At 59.3% G+C, this 20,047-nt stretch overlaps 1 protein-coding gene across 2 annotated transcripts; it reads right to left on the reverse strand.

Annotated features, from left to right (window-relative positions):
* Positions 1-812: 812 nt before the first annotated feature.
* On the reverse strand, positions 813-13,381 carry PTPN7 (protein tyrosine phosphatase non-receptor type 7). Of its 2 annotated transcripts, none has more exons than XM_056511545.1 (10): positions 12,356-13,381; positions 7,788-8,016; positions 7,278-7,461; positions 6,793-6,877; positions 6,212-6,288; positions 5,043-5,180; positions 3,830-3,940; positions 3,165-3,322; positions 1,705-1,818; positions 813-1,307 (listed from the first exon to the last, which is right to left on the reverse strand). In XM_056511545.1, the coding sequence occupies exons 2-10, from the start codon at positions 7,916-7,918 to the stop codon at positions 1,214-1,216; spliced, it is 1,092 nt and encodes a 363-aa protein (XP_056367520.1). In that variant the 5' UTR covers positions 7,919-8,016; positions 12,356-13,381; the 3' UTR covers positions 813-1,213. The 2 variants fall into 2 exon arrangements, with proteins under 2 accessions (XP_056367520.1, XP_056367519.1); XM_056511544.1 differs by lacking the exon at positions 12,356-13,381 and adding an exon at positions 9,500-10,112.
* Between the last annotated feature and the right edge of the window lie 6,666 nt (positions 13,382-20,047).

Below are 20,047 nucleotides of genomic sequence, written 5' to 3' on the forward strand. Positions count from 1 at the left end.
CTGCGCCGCCCCGCTGCTGCGCCCCCTGGCGGCCCGGAGGACTCGCAACCCGGCCGGTGAAGGGACGGCCCGGGCAGGCCGCGCACCCTGGAAGAGCCGTAGCGCTGTCGGTGTCGCTGTGCCGGTCACCCTCGGTAGCACAGGGCTCCTCAGATCACAGTACGGCCTGAGGGAGCGGGGGGTGCACCCTCGTACCGCTGCACCCCGACACACCTGCACCCAAAGCTTTCCTGCGGCCTTCCCCTGTGCCCCTGCACTGGCTGCGCCCCAATGTCCCTCCAGGCTGTTCCTGTGCTCCCAGCGCCTCTTCACCCGGTGCCCGCTGCACACAGCGCCCTCAGCACCCTCAGCGCCCTCAGCACCCGGCACCAGTGTCCGCCTCTGCCACCCCCTGTGCCCCAGTGACCCCGTGCTGGTCACTGCACCCACCAGTACCAGGTACACACCCTGCACCCCTACACTGCCCTGCCAGGTACGCACCCTGCACCCAGCAGTGCCAGGTACACACCCTGCACCCCTACACTGCCCTGCCACAGCTGCACCAGCCCCTCCGGCCCCGCTGGGCACACCCCAATCCTGCACTGTACCACCCCCCGCGTCCCCAGCCCTTCCGCACACTGGGAGCACCGCCGGGAGCCCTGGCACACACAGCAGGGCTGAGACAGCCCCTCTGCCCTCCTGCCCCCCACACCGCCGTCCCCCTGGTGTCACCTGTCCCCCCGGTGTCCGTGCACCAAGCCATCAAGGTGTGTCTTCAGCAAGAAAAGCTTTGTGGTGCATGTTTGGAGCAAGCCCAGCCCTGCCCACAGAGGTGCACAGCCAGGACAGAGGTTCTGTTTATTCCAGGGTAGTTCCAGCAGTGCTGTGTCTAATGGGGTGAACATTTGTGTGCAGCTGAAAGGCAGACAGGCTCCTGGCATCTGCCAGCTGCAGTTCTTCTGCACAGCTTGCTCTTCTGGTCCAGGAATTTCCACCTCTCAAAAGCCAAAGCTCCTTTCTATGGGTGAAATCTGCCTGGAGCCAGCAGCGGCCACCTCGATCACCCACTGCACCACCTCAGCTTGCTCATCCCCAGGGTCCAAAGGCACAGTCCCCGTGGGCTGGCTCAGCTGTATCATCCCAAGGGATGTTCATGCTGCTGCTCTGTGTCCTGGCAGCATCAGGAGAGGTTTTGGTGCAGGAGAGGTCGGAGCAGGGAGCCACAAGCCCTGCACTAGCAGCCTCCCCCCTCTGGCAGCTGGGAGGCGTAGAGAGCCAGTGTGTGATGGAGGAACTGGTACTGCTCGCTCGTCTGGATCATCCCACCTCTGCAAGGAAAGGCAGGGCCCACTGACACTTCACCAAACACACAACCCTGCTCCCAGGGCACAAAAATTCCCACTGTGTCACCAGCCGTGTCAAGATGCCTCTGAAACAGGCATTAGGCGTTCAGAAGCATTGCTGGGCTGTTCAAAATGAGATTAGCACCTGATTTGGTGCCAGGCTCACAGCCCCTCTCCTCTTCCTCATGTCCTACAACAGCTCTGCCAGCAGAACCAGCCTGACACTGGGAATTGCTATCCACACCCCTGTATCCCCCAGCCACCTTTCTGGTTTCCATCAGAAATCATCCCCGTGCCCCTTGGGATGCCCATCCCCATGTCCCTGCACAGCCCTGGCCCAGCCCTGGCAGCCAGCAGGGCCCTGCAGGGAGCCCCTGCTCACCTGTCAATGCGCAGGCGGCAGACGATGCCCAGGATGTCCACCTGGCCCTGCTGCTGCAGCTGCTGGCAGCCGATCCTGGTGGCAATGAAGGAGCCGGTGCGGCCAATGCCCGCGCTGCAGGACAGACAGACACACAGACAGACAGACAGACAGAGCTGTGTGACAGCCTGCACTACCGCACCTGCATCCTGCTGAGCCTGTGCTGCAGGACAGACAGACAGACAGACAGACACAGCTGTGTGACAGCCTGCACTGCTGCACCTGTATCCTGCTGAGTCTGTGCTGCAGGACAGACAGACACAGCTGTGTGACAGCCTGCACTGCCACACCTGCATCCTGCTGAGTCTGTGCTGCAGGACAGACAGACACAGCTGTGTGACAGCCTGCACTGCCACACCTGCATCCTGCTGAGCTTGTGCTGCAGGACAGACAGACACACAGACAGACAGACAGACACAGCTGTGTGACAGCCTGCACTGCCGCACCTGTATCCTGCTGAGCCTGTGCTGCAGGACAGACAGACACACAGACAGACAGACAGACACAGCTGTGTGACAGCCTGCACTGCCGCACCTGTATCCTGCTGAGCCTGTGCTGCAGGACAGATAGACAGACAGACAGACAGACAGAGCTGTGTGACAGCCTGCACTGCCACACCTGCTGAGCTGGGTGCACTCCTGGGCTGGTTTGCTGTGATTCTTTCCTAGAGGGATTCTGGGCTCCTGGCCCCAGCTGCCAGACCAAGCTTAGCCAGGCACCAAAATCCATGGGCTGGGGTCACTCTGCCATGGCAAGCAGTTCTTGCCATGTTGCACAGCCCAGCTGAGGCTGCTCTGGAAGTACAAAACCATTCTGTGCCCATCCTTGTGCAGTGCAGGGGGCTCTGCAGCCCCCTCCCCTCCCAGTGGTTTGCACTCAGCCTGCAGCAGTGCATGCTGCATGTTCCATAGGGACAACTGAGTGCTCTGCTCCACTGTCCCCAAATTCACTCAGCAAGGAGAGAAAATAGGCAGAGGCCACCTCCTGCAGCAGGGCTATCCTGAAACATGGCTCCACATCCAAACCACAGGCCATGCTTGGTGGCACAGGGAGCAGGAATCATGGAATTACAGAATGGGTCAGATTCAAAGGGACCAGCCATGGGGTCACCTGGTTCCATCTCCCTGCTCAAGCAGGATCTTGCAGAGCTGGAGCTCTGGGTGTACGGTGGAGCTGGTGGCTGGGTCCCAAATGCAGACCCTGCCTGCTCCCAACCCTGCTGGACCCAGGGCAGGATATGCCACCATCCTGCTGCCAGGACAGGAGCTGCTGATTGACACTCTGCTGTGGGGTGGCTGTGTCTGGCATTTCTGCACCACAGTGGAACCTGTGCATGAGGACTCACGTGGGAATTTCCCCTCAGGTGTTTGCAGACTCCAGGAGAAGCACAGACAGGGCTCAGGTGAGGTGCAAGCTCTTACCTGCAGTGCACCACGATGGGCCCTGGGCTGGCTGCAGTCTGCAGAGCCTCCTCCACCTTGGACACCAGGTGCAGCAGGGGCTTGGCTGACTCAGGTGTTTGCTGGTCGGGCCAGGAAGGGAACAGGATGTGTTTGACCTTGCGCTGCTCCTTGCCAAGCTTTTCCAGCAGAGAACAAAGAGAAGTGGGGATGTGAGAGCAGGGGCCAAGTGAAACACGGAGTTCAGCTCAAGCAGAGGCCAAGCAGCCCATACCCATCTCAGCCACTCTCCTGAATCCCTCTTTGAGCCTCTGCCAGATGTGAGGGAGAGACCCCTGGGCCAAAGGCAATGGATGTGTCCTATCCCAGAAGGTGAGAACAGATGCAGAGTGTTCCAACTCTGTCACCAGTCCAGGCAAAACAAGCAAAATCCTTTAGGCTGGTGTCAGCCCAGGGTGACCACAGAGAGCCATGGGGCAGCCCAAGGACAAACACTGGGCTGCTGGTGCTGCTCTGCCCAGCTGGCCCCTTCTCCTCTGTGCCCCTCTCCAGGCAGGAGGGGCTCTGCAGACCCCTGAGAATCATGAACCCCTCCTTGCTGTGGTACAGCATTGCCATCTCACTAGAGATCCCAGGGCTGCTGGGGCAGTGCTCCCTCTCTGAGGCCAGGTGAGGCTCAGACCCACCTGGATGGAGAGATCCCGCACCACGTACTCCGCAGACTCGCTCACCCCCTGCACGTGGATGGTGAAGGGGCCATAGGTGCCCTCCTTCTCGGGCCAGTAGTGGACACATTTCTGGAGAACAAGGCAGATTTGTGGCTGTGCACGCGCTCAAGGCACCCACTGGATGTTTGAGCTGTGCTTGGGTCAGTGCTCCTGGGAGGGGGCATCACCTTGGGGGCAGCAGGGAGCAGGGAAGGTGGATTAGAGTGATACAGAGGGAAAGCAAAGGAGGGAGAGATCCCTACCCCTGCATCTGCTGCCCTGCACCCTCTCCCACACCCTGCCCTGGGATGTGGGATGATATCTCTGCTCAGCCAAGGAAGCTTCCAGATGCAACAGGACCCAGGGCACAGGGAGAGAAGGGAGCAAGGACATGGCTAGGAAAGAGAGTTTCCAGTTCTCAATTCCCCCAGGCAGGTGCTGTTGGCTTCTATTCCAGAAGCAGTGGCCAGCACTGCCCCTCTGGCCCCCCTGAGCTCTTCCTTGGGCTGGATCCCCTGGCTGAGAGCTCCCAGCCTTTGGGAGAGCTCTGGGGGACCAGAGGGGCACTGCTGCCACTGCTTCTGCCCCATCCCTGGGGTTTGCCCTAAACCCTTCATCCAGCTGGGAATATCCTCCTCCACTTGTGATTCATCATGGAATCCTCTGAGATGAAAGCACAATAAGTGGGTGCACAGACCCCACATTTGGCCTCACATAACCCTCTGCTGTTATCAGTACCCCACTCCCCCCTGTGCCCCTGGGACTGGGCAGGGTCAGTTGTACTTTGGGCAGGGTCAGTGGTACTTTGGGCAGGGTCAGTGGTACCTCCATTGGGCAGGGTCAGTGGTACCTCCCTGGGCAGGGTCAGTTGTACTTTGGGCAGGGTCAGTGGTACCTCCATTGGGCAGGGGCAGTGGTACCTCCCTGGGCAGGGTCAGTGGTACTTTGGGCAGGGGCAGTGGTACCTCCATTGGGCAGGGTCAGTTGTACTTTGGGCAGGGTCAGTGATACTTTGGGCAGGGTCAGTGGTACTTTGGGCAGGGTCAGTGGTACCTCCTTGGGGCAGGGTCAGTGGTACCTCCCTGGGCAGGGTCAGTTGTACTTTGGGCAGGGGCAGTGGTACCTCCCTGGGCAGGGTCAGTGGTACCTCCCTGGGCAGGGTCAGGTGTACTTTGGGCAGGGTCAGTGGTACCTCCTTGCTCTCCTGGAGCTCGGTGATCATGACGATGAGAGGAGCCTCCTCCTGCCACACCATCTCCCAGAAGTCACTGACAGTGTTCAGCATGGGTCCCTGGGTGGCAATATACTCCCGGGGCCGCCCCGCGTAGCCCTGCGAGCACAGGGCCTGTCAGGGACCCTGGGGAACCCTGAGGGACCCTGGGGGACCCTGAGGCCACTGGGGACTGTCCCCAGCTCACTCCAGCTCTCACAAGGCTTTTCTCCTCAAAGGCCTAGAGGCTGAGCCACACATGCTCTTTCCTACTAAACCTGTCCTTAAAATGCTCTTATAGCTCTGCTGAGGAACCACCAGGCATCCTCCCCATCCTGCCATCCCATCAGCCATCCCATCATTGGCCTTGTACACCCAAGCTCCTGCAAGCATCTCCAGACTATCAGAGTGACATAAGTGATGGGTGCCTTGGCAAGGCAAAGCTCACATAAGGAGCTGCACTCCTCACTGGGGGCATTTCCACAAGGACAAGCAGGAATCCGTTTCACAGCATCCGTGGCCCCACCACTGGTTGCCAGTGCCCTGGCCAGTCCCAAGGGAAAGGGGCTGCAGTGAGAGGCAGAGCTGGCACCTGGCTCACACTGATCCCATTCTGGGAGAGAATGCAGCCTGCAAGGGTTTGCACAGGGATGGATAGCAAAGCCAAGTTTTCTAAATAATGCCCTAAGGTCTGGGGATTTCTCAGGCTGTGGAAAGGAACCCCACTGGGTGCCAAAAATAAGCCACACCCCCTCTTCATTAGCTCTCTTCCTGGGAAATTGCAACAGCTGCCTGAGGAGAGAAAAAATCCCAGGATGTGTGAGGTTTGAGGATCTCTGAGCTTCCATGATCTGCTGACACAGCTTGCCTCCCATGGCTTTGCCAGACAGAGGGACAGTGTGTGAGGAGGAGATGGAGAAGCCACTGCAAGGGAACCTTTTGGGGTGCTCAGTCTGCCCAGGAGCTGAGAGCAGCTTCCTCCTGAGACTCTGCCACCAAAGAGCAGTGTATCTGCCCTGTGCACATGGAGCCACATCTCTCCAGCTCCAAAAGGGGTGGCAGGTGAAGTCTGCTGCCCCAGGAGAGTCCCAGCATGTGTGACCCAGTGTGGCACCTGCAGCCTGACACCTGTGAGCCCTGAGGACACTCACTGTGATGTAGTTGGCATTTATGTAGCTGTCTTCCTCCTGGCTCCCAGCCCTCCTGAGGCAGACCCGGCTCTCAGGATCTGAAAGGTGTCACAGGTGTTACCAAGGGACTGATCCTGCCCATCCTCCCTGTGCTGAAGGCCGAGTCCTCCAGCTCCATGCCATGCTCAGGGCACTCTGCACCCTCCCTCAGGCTGTTCTTGTCCCAGTTCAGCCTCGCTCCCTGGCAGGGCACAGCCCAAACCTGCAGGTACCATAGTGAGCAGGTGGGTGACTCACCTGCAGTGATCCCCCAGGACACAACCTGACTAGAGCCCAGCTGAGTCCACAGCCTTTACACTCTTAGGGCCACACCTCTGGGACAAGCAAGGGCACCTGGGCAGGACACCCCAGGGAGCAGCTCCCCATGTACCCCACAGCACTGTCAACACCCCTGCACACAGCAGCCAGCTCCTGCAGCATGAAGGAGCAGCATGGCAGGAACAGCAACAGCACCCAGTGCCCACCCCAGTGCCAGGGCTGTTCAAGGCACCCCTCACCCAAACACAGGCCAGTGGGAGGCAAAGGAACACAGAGGCACGTACTGGGCAGGATGGTTTTGTATCTGTCCTTCAAAGCACGTCCAGGGATTTCCAGCTCCTCTGGACTCACGAAGTTGGGTGGGATTTTCTGCAGGGGGGAAAACAGCCATGAGGAAAAGCCCATCTTGTGTCCCCTGGCTGCCCTGCAGGGCAGAGCTGACCCAGGATCCCAGGGGCATCACCAGAGATGCCAGCTCCTGGGATGAGTCCTGCCTTTACTCCAGTTGTGGTGGGACTCCTTGCAGAGAGGCAACCCTGGGAGAAGAGCATGGGAGGGGAGGACAGGGTTTTCCAGGGACCCCAAAGGGACACGTGTGCACCAAGGAGCAGGAGGCACGTGGGCACCCTCCCCTCTGTTTGCCCACACCTCCTGCCCTTCCACTGGGGCTGTGGGGCACAGCTGGGCACAGAGCCTGATGTTCAGCCCTGCCAGTACCACCACTGCCCCTGCCACCCCTCCAGGGAGGAGGGAGAGGGAATCATCGCACCGAAAACTCCTCCTGGAGCTGTGCCAGGCTCTGGGCGTGCTGCTGGAGCTCCTGTTTCCTCAGCACGTGGCTGGATGTCCTCAGAAACTTCAGTGTGATGTCCCGTGGTGTGCAGACAGGCTGGATGGGCTCCACGCTCCCCAGAGAGCTCATGTCCAGCACTAGTGAGACATTGGAGCCCCTCCTGCAAGGCAGAGGGGTCCCTGGCTGACCTACTGCCACCCTGGGACAGAAGGACAGCCCATCCCACTGTTAAATCATCACTTAAAACCACCCCACACTGAGCAAAAGCCAGATGGAGATCCCAGCAGATGGGGAGGCTGAGGAACAAGGAACTAGCTGATCATTTGCCTTTTTGCTGGGAAGCCCCTGAATGACAGTGTGAGATTTGTCCTGGGCAGGGTGGGGGCTCAGGCCTGGCACCTGCACAGGCTGGCAGCAGGGAGTGCTAGGGGAGCCCTGGGGATGAGCAGTGCCAGGGTGCCCTGGCCAGGGCTGAGGCACACTCACCTCTCCTGCAGACGCACGTGCTTCTTGGCAGAGGGGCTGGGCTTGTCCGGCCTCTCCATGTCCAGTACAGCTGCCCAGGCTGCCAGGCTGCCCCTAGGAACTCTGGAGCACAGCAAGCAGGCTTGGACCATGCTGCAGCAACCACAGAACCACTGTCCTGAAGCACAGCAGGGGCACACGGGGGGCCCTCAGCTCCTGGGAAGTCATGGAGCCATCAGAGGAAAAGCAGCTGGAAGAGAAAAGTCAGATCTGAGCGATACCACAGGGCTGGGTGGAGCCCCTGACAGATGCTGTGCAAGCAAGGAATGGATTTTAAACCCTCAGTTGTCCTCTAACCAGGACCACAGCCCCATCTCCAGATGGAGAGCTCCCAGTCACCCTCGGGGATGCCTGCAGCACCACTGGTGACCCTGGGCACGGCACCAAGGGCCACCTGCTTCCCCTGAGGGGAGAACACGGTGGTGGCAGAGCACAGCTGGGTTTGGGGGAGCCCCAGATGCTCTCCACCTCCATGGAAGCATGTGCTCTGTGTTTCCAGCCCTTCCCCATCACATCCCCCCGCTTTGTCCTGGTGGGGAGGAGAGGGAGCTGGAACACCTGAGCACGTTCAGCAGGTGACACGAGGTGGCTGTGGCCACTGTGTGGAGTCTGGCCATCTCCTGCTGCAGGGAGACACAGACCAGGCACCCTCAACAGCCTCGTGGCTCTGGCTAGGGAGGGATGGCCCGGGACAGCCTCCTCCTTCCTGCAGGTCACAGCAACTGTCGAGAGGAAACTGCTTTGTCTGGGTGGTTGAGCAAAGGTCACGGGCAGCCCAGCTGGGGATGGTGCTAGACATTCTCCATCACCAGTGCTGGGTCAGCCCCTGGCAGGGCTGGGGAGATGCAGGTGATGCTGATTCAGCTCTGGACACAGCTCCTCATGGTGCAGGCAGCACCCTGGGGTCCTGAGCCTCCCTCTCATCCCCAGCTCCCTCCATGAGGAGACAGACACACAGACAGGGAATGATGCAGAGCTCTTGGTGGGCAGGCTGGGATCCCAGGCAGCCCCTTTGCTCAGGGAGCTCTTGTGGAGAGCCAGGCTCCCCATGGTGGTTGGGAGCACAGCCAGGGCAGGAGCTGCTCCCCAGGATTCCCTGCTGCCAGCAGCATTTCAGTGCCACCACTGCCACTCACCCCATCCCCATGCCCCTGCAGGCTGTCCTGCTGCTCTCCATCCAGGAGCAGCATCAGGAGAGATCCTGACCAGAGCGAGCCCAGGCTCCCATCCCAGCAGCTGCAAACACCTGGGGGATGCCCTGGCTGGCAGAGGGAGTGCCTGAGCTGCCAGCACCTGCAGGGAGAGCGCTCACATCACCTGCCCAGCACCCCAGCCCTGCCTGGGGCTGCCCATCCACAGCAGATGCCCCCTGCCCTGGGCACAGGCCTGGTGCTGCCCGGGGGCTCCTGCCCAGCAGGGTGGGCTGGGGGCAACACTTTGGGCTGGGGGCAGCACAGGTGGGTTGAGGGCAGCAATTTGGGCTGAGGGCAGCTCGGGTGGGCTGGGGGCACTTTTTGGGCCAGGGGCAGCACAGGTGGGCTGGGGGGCAGCACTTTGGGCCGGGGGGGGCAGCTCGGGTAGGCTGAGGACAGCACTTTGGGCTGAGGGGCAGCACTTTGGGTGGGGGCAGCAGGGTGGTCTGAGGGCAGCACTTTGGGCCGGGGGGCTCCTACCTGTGCCCTGTGCCGTGGGTTTGTCGGTCCTGGCCCGCCTGTGGCTCTGACAGCACGGTTTGAAAGTGTTCAGGAAGCTGCTTATCAAAGGAGCTGCTGCTTCCTCTCCCTCCTTCTCGCCCAGCCCGGCTGCCGCCCACACACACCGGCCACATCTCTGCAGCTCGGCTCTGCCGGGCCCAGCTCTGCACCAGCCCGGCCCTGGGCACGGCCTGGCCCCCCCACAAAGCCTGGCTGCCTCACAGGGCCTCGCTGGGGCGTGCTGGGTGCCCTCAGGGATGAGCCACGGCCAGCACTGGTGCCACCATGGGGCACGGAGGGACGGGACAGACCCAGCCCTGGGGAGGCTTTGCACGGTTGGGGTGCTGCCCTGGGGTGCCACAGCCCGGTCCTGGGTGTCACAGCCCAACCCTGGGGTGTCACAGCCCTGCCCTGGGGTGTCACAGCCCGGCCCTGGGGTCCCACAGCTCAACCCTGGGGTGTCACAGCCCGGCCCTGGGTGCCACAGTCCAGCCCTGGGGTGTCACAGCCCGGCCCTGGGTGCCACAGTCCAGCCCTGGGTGTCACAGCCCGGCCCTGGGGTGTCACAACCCGGTCCTGGGTGCCACAGTCCAGCCCTGGGTGTCACAGCCCAGCCTGGGGTGTCACAGCCCATCCTGGGGTGTCACAGCCCAGCCCTGGGTGCCACAGCCCTGCCCTGGGGTGCCACAGCTTGGCCCTGGGGTGTCACGGCCCGGCCCTGGGTGCCACAGTCCAGCCCTGGGTGTCACAGCCCGGCTGCCCCACAGAAGCCAGAATGGATCCTGCTGTGCCCGCTGTCCTGCCCAGGCTGGGCCCCATCCTGCTGTGCAATGTGCCAGGGCTCGCTCAGTGCCGCCTGCCACCCCCCTTTCCCCCAGCCCTGTCCACGTGGGGACACCCCTCTGCACCCACCACCATCCCTGGTACCTGAGGGTGAGATGGGCGGGCTGCCCCTGCCCAGCAGGGAAGGGCAGGGCTGTATTTGGGATGAAGGTCCCTGGGCCTGGCTCAGGTAGGCCAGGTCTGCCCCTGGGGCACTGCACATCCCTCCTGACACATCCCCACTGCTCTTCCTGTTTGCTCTTGCCCAGGCTCTGCACACTTCCTTCCTCCTCACCCCCACCCCAGTGCACTGAGCAGCTCCTGCTGCACCCCAACAGCCACACGGACCCCAAACACCTTTCCCATGTCTGCTCTGCCCAGTGCCACCCCAGCCCAGCTCCCTGAGGTTCTCATGCTCAGGGATATCCCCAGAAAAGCCTTGCAGCACTTTCTGCTGCTCACAGACCTCCCTGTGCTGCTGGCTTGGCTCTGCCAGTCATGCACCTGCCTGTGCTGGCTGAGCAGGACACCCAGGATACAGCCCTGGAAACTACACCTGGCCCCCTTGGGTTTCTCCTTGTGCAGAAAACTCTGATGGACACTGAAGGGACTGTCCTGGCCATGGTGACTCACCCAGGATAGCAGGAACACAGTAGGGATGTTGTGTAGCCATGTGCCATGGCCCAAGCTCCTAGGAGCAGAAAAGTTTGCACTGCTGGGATGTCCTGACCCTCACGTACCTCTGATGGTGCACAGCCGGACCCCAGCGAGCTCCCACCTGCCAGCATGGCTGCTCTGCCTCCCTTCTGCCAAAGCACCAGCATGCTGAGGAGCTGCATTTGAAGGGGACACAGTCCTGTGGAGACCCACAGCATGAAAATGAAGGTGCTGGTGGAAAATGAGGCATGAGCTGGCAGAGATAGACTGGATGTGAGGGAGACCAGGAGCAGAGGGAGCCAGAACACACTGCTGGACCCAGGGCAGCTTTCAGCTCTCAGTGCCACCCAGGCAGCAAGCTGTCCCCTGTAGCTGTACCTACATCTGCTGCTAGGGCCGGGGTGATGGCTTTGAGGGGAGACAAGGTCCAGTCTGGGGGCAGATGCCAACCCAGGGCCTGTTTGCTCTAAGGACAGGACCAGGACAGCAGAACAGCCACTGCAATCTGGTGTGAGCAGAGGAGCCTGACAGTCCCAGGAGGGGATGGGAGGAAGCAACAGTGAAGGAAAAGGCTCCAGGCAGGTCACTGCTGTGCCCCTCACATCCCCTCCCCCTCCTGCCTCCTTCCCCATCAGGTGAGGTCCCAGAGCAGGAACATCTCTTGTTCCCCATCATTTCTGCTCTGACCTTGGTGGCAGTGGGTGCCAGGGTGATGATGATGCCCAGAGTGGGGCTGGGAGGGTTGGTGATGGAGGGAAGAGTCCCAGCTGTTACCACAGCAGCCATTCACCCTGGCCCAACCAGTATGTGCCAGACATGGGATCCCCTGTGTCCTCTGTCCATGGACATCTGTGCATTGGGATTATCTGTTGGGATGTAAGGACTAGAGAGGTCTGTGACAGAGTGTCAGGGGCCTTAAAGGGTCCTTATAGATGTGGCTTTACTTTCAGCAAGATATGGGGTCCCTATGGAGTTGGTGCTCTGGAGAGGAAAGTCTGACTGGTACTTGTTTGTTCACTTGCATTTTAAAACTCCACTTCCATGGGGTCATCTTGCACCTCTGGCCATGATTTCATAGCCAGTTCTCTTTGTGCACCTTCCAGCTCCAGACTGGGACCTGTTTTCCCACTAATGACCAGCCAACCCTTATGCCCATTTCTGCCCCCCAGCCTCCTGAGCATGGGCTCCCTCACCCAGCTCCCTGCCCCGTGCACACCCCAGCGGCTCTCCTCACCCTGTCCCAGCCCCAAAGCCACCTCAGGCTGGCACCCAAAGCACAGACACTGCCCCATAGCGTCATTTCACTCCCCAGGACTGCCAACCCCGCCATGGCTTTGTCCCATCAGTCCCCGTCACCTCTGGGTCCGGCGCTCAGGAAGGGATGGTTCTGCTTCCGTAGACACGCCTGGGAGTCAGGATGTCCTGCAGGCTTTTGGAAATGAGCCCGTCTCCTCCGCCGCTACACATCGCTGGCAGGCTGGAAGGTGCAGCCGCTGCCGGGGGGCTGAGCAGGCTCTGCGCTCACCGGCGGCGCTCGGGAGGGCGGTGCGCTCCTGCCGAGCATCCCGCGGAGGCAGCGACCCTCGGGCCGCTCACGGAGGGCAGCAGCCCCGCAGATCGCTTCTCAGCCCCCCGAACCGGGTACCGGGAGGGCAGCAGCCCCGCAGATCGCTTCTCAGCCCCCCGAACAGGGTACCGGGAGGGCAGCAGCCCCGCAGATCGCTTCTCAGCCCCCCGAACCGGGTACCGGGAGGGCAGCAGCCCCGCAGATCGCTTCTCAGCCCCAAGAACCCGGTACCGGGAGGGCAGCAGCCCCGCAGATCGCTTCTCAGCCCCCCGAACCCGGTACCGGCAGAGCAGCAGCCCCGCAGATCGCTTCTCAGCCCCAAGAACCGGGTACCGGGAGGGCAGCAGCCCCGCAGATCGCTTCTCAGCCCCAAGAACCGGGTACCGGGAGGGCAGCAGCCCCGCAGATCGCTTCTCAGCCCCAAGAACCGGGTACCGGGAGGGCAGCAGCCCCGCAGATCGCTTCTCAGCCCCAAGAACCGGGTACCGGGAGGGCAGCAGCCCCGCAGATCGCTTCCCCGGAGAACAGCGGCTGGCTCTCCCCGAGTTCTCCCCGGCAGCGCGGTGCCAGCGGCGGCCCCGGCAGGAGCATCCTCCGGGAGCTCAGAGCCCGCAGCACAGCGGCGCTGCCCAGCCCGCAGCCCCGGGCATCCCGCGGGACGGAGCTGCTCTCAGCGGAGCGCTGACCTTCACGGTGACCGTCCGTGCAGTTGCTCCTGCTGCTGCCTGCCTTCAGCTGGGAGCGATTAAGCGATGCCTGGCTCGTTCTGCCAAGGCATTGCTGCTGTTCCTGCCAGCCTCTGTGCTTCTGCCCTCTCCTCAAGGAGAACCAGAAGAGGAGTTTAGGACCTGGATTTTCTGCTTGGCTGCTGGATTGGTTTCTTTGAATCACTCGGTTTGTTCAGCTTGGAGGAGACTGAGGGGAGATCTCGTGGAGCTTTCAAACATCCTCATGAGGGGCAGCTCCAGCCTTGTTCTCCATGACAGGAATAGAGGAAACAGCTGGGTCTGTGTCAGAGGAGGTTTAGATTATAAAAGGAAAAAGTTTTCATCCTAAGTGTGGTTGAGCACTGGGAAGTGATCACAGCTCTAAACCTGTCTGAGCTCAAGGAGCATTTGGACAAAACTCTCAGGCACAAGGTGGGATTGTTGGGGTGCCTGTGCAGGGCCACGGGTTGGATGGATGCCTTCCAACTCAGTATATTATATGATTCTATGACTGCTGAGTGGATCCATGTTTGGTTTCTGGAATTAGATACTCTCCTGTATGTCCTGTAACAAGCTGAGCTTTCCTCCAAATTTGCCAACAGAAAAGCAGAGCTGGTGAACCAGCAGCACCTCTGGGTTGGGCTAACACTGATGCAGAGCTGGTGTTGCTGTGGGCTAGAGAAAGTGCCTTGGCACAGGAACACTTCCCAGAGTGAAACTGCTTTATATCAGCTTGGTTTGTTCCTCTCCTCATGTGGGAAGAAGCTCTTCCTGTTCATTTTACAGTGGAGTAATCACATGGAGGACTGTTGCTAAGCCAGGTGTACAGAATCAGGAAATGACAGAAACATTAAGGTTGAAAAATCCCTCAAAGATCAATAAGCCCAACCACTAACTGACCACTGCCATGTTCACCACTAAATCATATCCCCAGACGGTGAGGGTAAGGGGGATCTAAGCCAACACGTGGGACCAGACCTCCAAGGTGCTGAGACTTTGGCACTCTGGCCAACAAATGCCAGTGGAGAAGATACAGAGGGACAGCTGGAGGCACAGAATGACTTGGTTGCCAGGACAGCCTGCTGGGGATGCAGCCCCAGCACCTGCAGCCCCATCCCTGCCCTGCAGAGACACCTTCCACTGTCCCAGGATGCTTCAGCCTGGCCTTGGACACTGCCAGGGATCCAGGGGTGGCCACAGCTGCTCTGGGCACCCTGGGAATTCCCAGGGAGGAATTTCCTCCTCACATCTTGTTGGGGTGCAAGCCCACACTCCTGCCCTGTCTCATCCATGTGTCACTTGGGCTTCTCTGGATGCCTCTGAGAGAGCTGTGCTTTTAGGAAAGCTGTCTGAAAATGCTGTGTGCTTTGGTTTCCCTTGGGGAGTGAGCCTTGCATGCACACCTGTGGCTTGGCCAGGAGCACACACATCCTCTCAGGAGGCTCAGAACTGCCTGCAGAACCCTGAGAGCTGGGCAGGGAGAGCTCTCCTAGGAACAGGACACCCCCCCCAGCTCCTCTCTGTCCTCACAGCACACAGGGCAAAGCAGAACTCAGTGAAAAAGGCACAAAAAGGCCTGAAAGTCCTGAAGACTCATGATGTCATTCCTATCCTGGGTCCCTTGGCTGTAGCAGTGGGGTCCTTGGCAGCCCTGCTGGGTTTGCCCAGCACAGCCCTGCTGCCCCTGGGCTGCTCCTCAGGGGACACCGAGCCTGGTGATCTCTCACTTATCAGTGACAGGAAATGAGCTGGGCAGGAGGGGCAGGAGACAGAGACCCAGAAAGAAAGGAAGCGGTTAGAGAGCTGTCACTTGCATTTCTGCTGCACCAGAACCTGCGCCCACGCAGCCACGGCCAGGGACAGCGCTGCCCTCCCGTGGGCTCAGCTGCTCTGGGATTGCCACGTTTGTCATGGAGGCACAGATCCTCCTCTAGCCTTTGATAACAGCTAGAAAGGTGGTTCAAACAGCTCAGACTCAGCCAATGTCTGCTGCAGAAATAGGGGTGGTGAGTCCAGCCCATGGCAAGTGAGTCACTGCTCGGGGTTTAGATTGTTAACCTTGCTAAGGACAGACTGCACGTGATCTGCCAGCATCCTGTCCAGCACAGGATGGGTCTGTGGGGGCAGCTGCCCAGGGAGGATGTGCCAGCAGCTTGTAGGAAAAGCATCTTCACTGAAAGGGTGACACTGGCACAGGCTGTCCAGGGTGGAGACAAAGGCATGTAAATGTGGCATTTGGGGACACGGTTTAGTGCTGGGCATGGCAGTGCTGGGGCAGTGGTTGAACTTATCTCAGAGGGCTTTTCCAAGCTGAACAATTCTCTGATGATTCTTGCATGGCAGAGCCCCGGACAGCCATGGCAGGTCCATCTCTCCTGCTGGAGGAGACTGGCTGTGGATAAGCAGAGGCAGCCAGAGGGCAGCAATGCAGAGATGATGGATCTGCCCAGTGCTGCTGCTCCAGCTCCAGCCAGAACAGAAACTGGGCTGTCTGCTTTTGAAAGCTGTTCTGGGTTGTGCTTTCTGGCCTCAGAAATTTAGGAAGCTGTCATGTTGGGCCATGCATGTTCCTCCTGTGATTCCTGTGAGTCCTCTTGGTCTATTTAGCTGTAGGTGTGAGCCATGGGAGTTACAGCACATGGAGTCTGCTGTGTCCCAGTTCCAGGCATCAGAAATATTCCTGTCTGCTCACAGTGGGGAAGCCATGGTGCTCACAGGCACAGATGCCCCAGATCTGGAGGAGCTGCTGGCCAAGCCTGTCAGTGCCAGGCCATGGGAGGCTGTCCCTAAGAATCACCACCAGGCAATGTCCTTGGCCTGGGTGCCACCATGCATTCACAGATGCTTTTGCCCCAGAGGGGAAGTAACAGGGCTGTCTCCTTGCCTTGGCTTGAAATACAGGTGTCTGCCAAGGAAGGTGGGAACCACCCTTGGAATGGACATTGTGACCCCCTTCCCTCCAAATTATTGTAACTTTGGAATGATGGGGCTTTTGGACAAAGACATGGCAAAAGGAATAACAGTTCTTTACTAGTATGTATAAAAAATCAAACAATCACACCAGCAGTGAAAACAAACAGAACCAGAGACCTAGAACCACAGACCTAGTGACAGCCAGAACCAGACCAGTGACACAGAACCAGTCCAAGACCCAGTCCAAGTGCCCCAGTCCCAGTCCCAGTATCCCAGTATCCCAGTATCCCAGTATCCCAGTGTCCCAGTATCCCAGTCCCAGTCCCAGTATCCCAGTATCCCAGTATCCCAGTGCCCATCCCAGTATCCCAGTATCCCAGTCCCATCCCAGTATCCCAGTTCCCATCCCAGTATCCCAGTATCCCATCCCAGTATCCCAGTATCCCAGTATCCCAGTATCCCAGTGTCCCAGTATCCCAGTGTCCCAGTGTCCCAGTATCCCAGTCCCAGTCCCAGTCTCCCAGTATCCCAGCATCCCAGTACCCCAGCATCCCAGTACCCCAGTACCCCAGTACCCCAGTACCCCAGCATCCCAATACCCCAGTATCCCAGTACCCCAGTACCCCAGTATCCCAGTATCCCAGTATCCCAGTATCCCAGTGTCCCAGTGTCCCAGTATCCCAGTCCCAGTCCCAGTCCCAGTATCCCAGCATCCCAGTACCCCAGTACCCCAGTACCCCAGTACCCCAGTACCCCAGTACCCCAGTACCCCAGCATCCCAATACCCCAGTATCCCAGTACCCCAGTATCCCAGTATCCCAGTACCCCAGTATCCCAGTACCCCAGTACCCCAGTATCCCAGTACCCCAGTATCCCAGTCTCCCAGTACCCCAGTATCCCAGTACCCCAGTACCCCAGTATCCCAGTACCCCAGTATCCCAGTCTCCCAGTACCCCAGTATCCCAGTACCCCAGTACCCCAGTATCCCAGTACCCCAGTATCCCAGTCTCCCAGTACCCCGGTCCCAGTCCCATCGAGTATCCCAGTACCCCAATATCCCAGTCTCCCGGTACCCCGGTCCCAGTCCCATCCGCTCCGTCTCCCCTCGCTGCAGTTCCCGGTGCCGCCGCCGGGGGCGCTGCTGGCTCCGGGCCGGGCGGGGCGGGTGCGGTGGTTCCGCCGCGCCGCCAGGGGGCGCTGTGGGCCGGCCGTGCCTCCCTCACGCGGCGATGGCGGCGGGACGGCGGCGGTGGGGACGGGGCTTTGTGCACACCCGGGGTGCGAACAAAATGTATCAGAAACTCCGCAGGCGCAGCAGAGCCGCGGGGTGTCCCGGCAGGCGCGGTATCTGGGTTAAAGTGTAGCAGAAGAACCCGAAGCACTGGCAGAAAACGGCGGGGCTGGGCCGCGGCAGCTGGGGATTCGCAAAGGCTCTCCCACAATAAGGAAGAAGCTGAGAGGAAAGCTGATGTCTTTACAAACAATTTGATGGGTAAAGACGTGGGTCTTGATGTGTCTACTGACATCGGGCAGCAGATTTACTGCAGAGCCCAGACAGCTTGGCTCCTGAAACAGGCAAGTTCTGCACAAGCCTGAACTTTGGGGTGAAATAAGGTTCAAGGGGGAACATGTGATAGGCAGTTTGGGAAGGCTGTACCTTCCCAGTACCTCAGCCAAGGGGGAAAGGAAGAGGATAATGTGGGAGTTTGGGATCAAAGGATCCCAAAGCAAGTCCAAGGCCCTCCAAAAACCCCTCCAAACGCCCTCCAAAACTTTGAGACATAAAGCTCCATGGGCGTGTGCTCCAGTGGACTCTCAAACTCTTTCAAAGTTGTAGGACTCCTCTTCTCCTTTTTGGACTAAACCCCTGGCATTTGTGGATTTTCCTGACAAAACAGTACAGGATTTGACTCCTTGGTGGCAGTGAATTCTCCCCACAGCAGCAGCAACTCGACTGTTCCCTTCAGATCAAGAACCAGAGAGAGGGAAAGGAGCTGAGCCCAGCCTCTCACCCCCAGCCAAAATCTCTGTCCTTCCCAAGAGACAGCTCCCCAGCTAAGAGAGTAGCCAGCTGCACCCTTTCCCCCACCTTGGCCACTTCTTTTTTCTCCTAAGTACAAGGTTGGTATCATCTCTTATGCAACAGATGGAACAAAATTCCCTGAGAGAAATAAAAAAAAAAAAAAAAAAAGAGAAAAAACTCTAACCTCCAGCACTCCTGCTGCAGGTCTCTGGCAAAGGTCACAGCCAGTCTTTTGCAACCTCTTCCCCTGCCAGATGTCAAGCAGCAGAACTTGCCTCCCGGTCAGGGGTCTGCTCTGGGACCAGGCTCTGTGCAGGCAAGTCCTCTGCCCCAGAGGTGCTGGAAGAGCTCCTTAGAAAACAGGAAACCACTCAACCAGAAGGAGCAGTGAAACATTCCCTTACTCTGCGATGTTTGTTGTTTTAGGCTCTCCCAGCAGCCCGGCTGATCCCTCTGAGCCTTGGGGCTGTTCCTGCAGCCTTGCAGCGAGCCCAGCCCAACCCAGCCTGGCCACCACCCACGAGAGATGCAGGACAGCGTGGCTTTGCAGCCCAGATGCAAAACGTGCTGCTAATGAGTGCCCAGGAAGGGATGAGAAGGCTCAGAAAAGCTTGATGCATCACCAGTACCAGTTTGCTCTCCCTCCCCTTCAGTAGCAGAGCAACTCTGCTTCCTGTGTGTGGATGGTAAACTGAGGCAAGGCAGGTATGTTCCAGCTCAGAGGTGAAAATAGCTTCTCCCAGTGCTTTGGGTAGGGACCAGCACTCCAAGTCTGGCATCTGGGCAGGTCTCCAAGCCTTACAGACGCTCCATGCCCAAAACCCCTTAAATCAGGATGTCCAATTCAATGGACGCTTCACTGGGGACTCCTGAAGAGACAAGGCAGAGCTCTGTGACACTCTGGCAGACCTACTGAATGGTCCCACTGACCCTAGACAAGCAGCAGAGGTTGTGGCTGAAAGGACAGACAAAACTGTCAGCAAGCAGCAGCGGAGGGTGCTGATCCTGCATCCCTCTGCCACCGCTTCACCCATGCTCCAGAACTGCAGCAGTCCCAGTGAGCTGAGCATGTGCCAGCACAGCCTTTGGCAATCAATGCCTGTGGGACCCGTGCCTGTGGCCAAGATGTGTCCCAAGAAGCAGCTACTGCTGGGATGTGTGGCTGCCCACAGCAATGTCCTGGGGAGCAGCCAGGCTGTGCCAGCCCCAAACGTGCCTCAGCCTGAGGAGGGTGGTGTTGGGGCTCCCTGCAGCTGGGCAGGGGGAGTAGAACCCAGAAGGGGTCTCCCAGCTGCTCCTGTGAAGAAGCAGAGCTGCTTGTGCTGGGGGCTGGATGCAGAAAGCTGCAGGCACTGCTGACAGTCTTCAGGATGGACTTGTGTTGTGTTTGGCTTCAGGAGCCATGGGAGATGCCAGGGAGAGGCTGAGGAGCTGCATACTCAGGCACTGCCAAGGCTGCAGCCACACTACAGGAACAGGGGGGCATGCCACAGCTTGCCAGGACCACTGCAGTGCAAAGGCCTGTCCCCATGCTCTGGGACACCCAAAAGTGTCACAGCTGCAGGAATGGGTGTGAAAAGCCTCAGTTCAGGGCTTGCTGCTGGGTACGGTGGTGGTGGAGGCATTGGTGGGGGCATTAGTGTTGGCACTGGCACAGGCCAGGGCACATTGGAGAGAGACATCAGCTGGGCAGTAAGAGGGGAAAATGCCCTGCCTGTGACCTGAGCTGCCAGGCAGATCTCCTTCCTACTCTGTGACATGAAAGATGGGCAGGCTTTGTGTTTACTCCTCTGAAAAAGAAACCTTCCTCCTGAAAACAAAACCTTTTGTGTGCAAAT

This window comes from Oenanthe melanoleuca, chromosome 26, assembly GCF_029582105.1.
Source record: "Oenanthe melanoleuca isolate GR-GAL-2019-014 chromosome 26, OMel1.0, whole genome shotgun sequence".
NCBI lineage: Eukaryota > Metazoa > Chordata > Aves > Passeriformes > Muscicapidae > Oenanthe > Oenanthe melanoleuca.

What these genes read in the sequence shown, in the direction of transcription:
- PTPN7 (XM_056511545.1), bottom strand. Translation starts at nt 7,918, where the DNA reads ATGGTCCAAGCCTGCTTGCTGTGCTCCAGAGTTCCTAGGGGCAGCCTG. An exon ending in CCCATCGTGGTGCACTGCAG is followed by an intron (nt 1,819 to 3,164) that starts GTAAGAGCTTGC and finishes TCTGTCCTGCAG; the next exon opens with CGCGGGCATTGGCCGCACCG. An exon ending in TGCCGCCTGCGCATTGACAG is followed by an intron (nt 1,308 to 1,704) that starts GTGAGCAGGGGC and finishes CTTTCCTTGCAG; the next exon opens with AGGTGGGATGATCCAGACGA.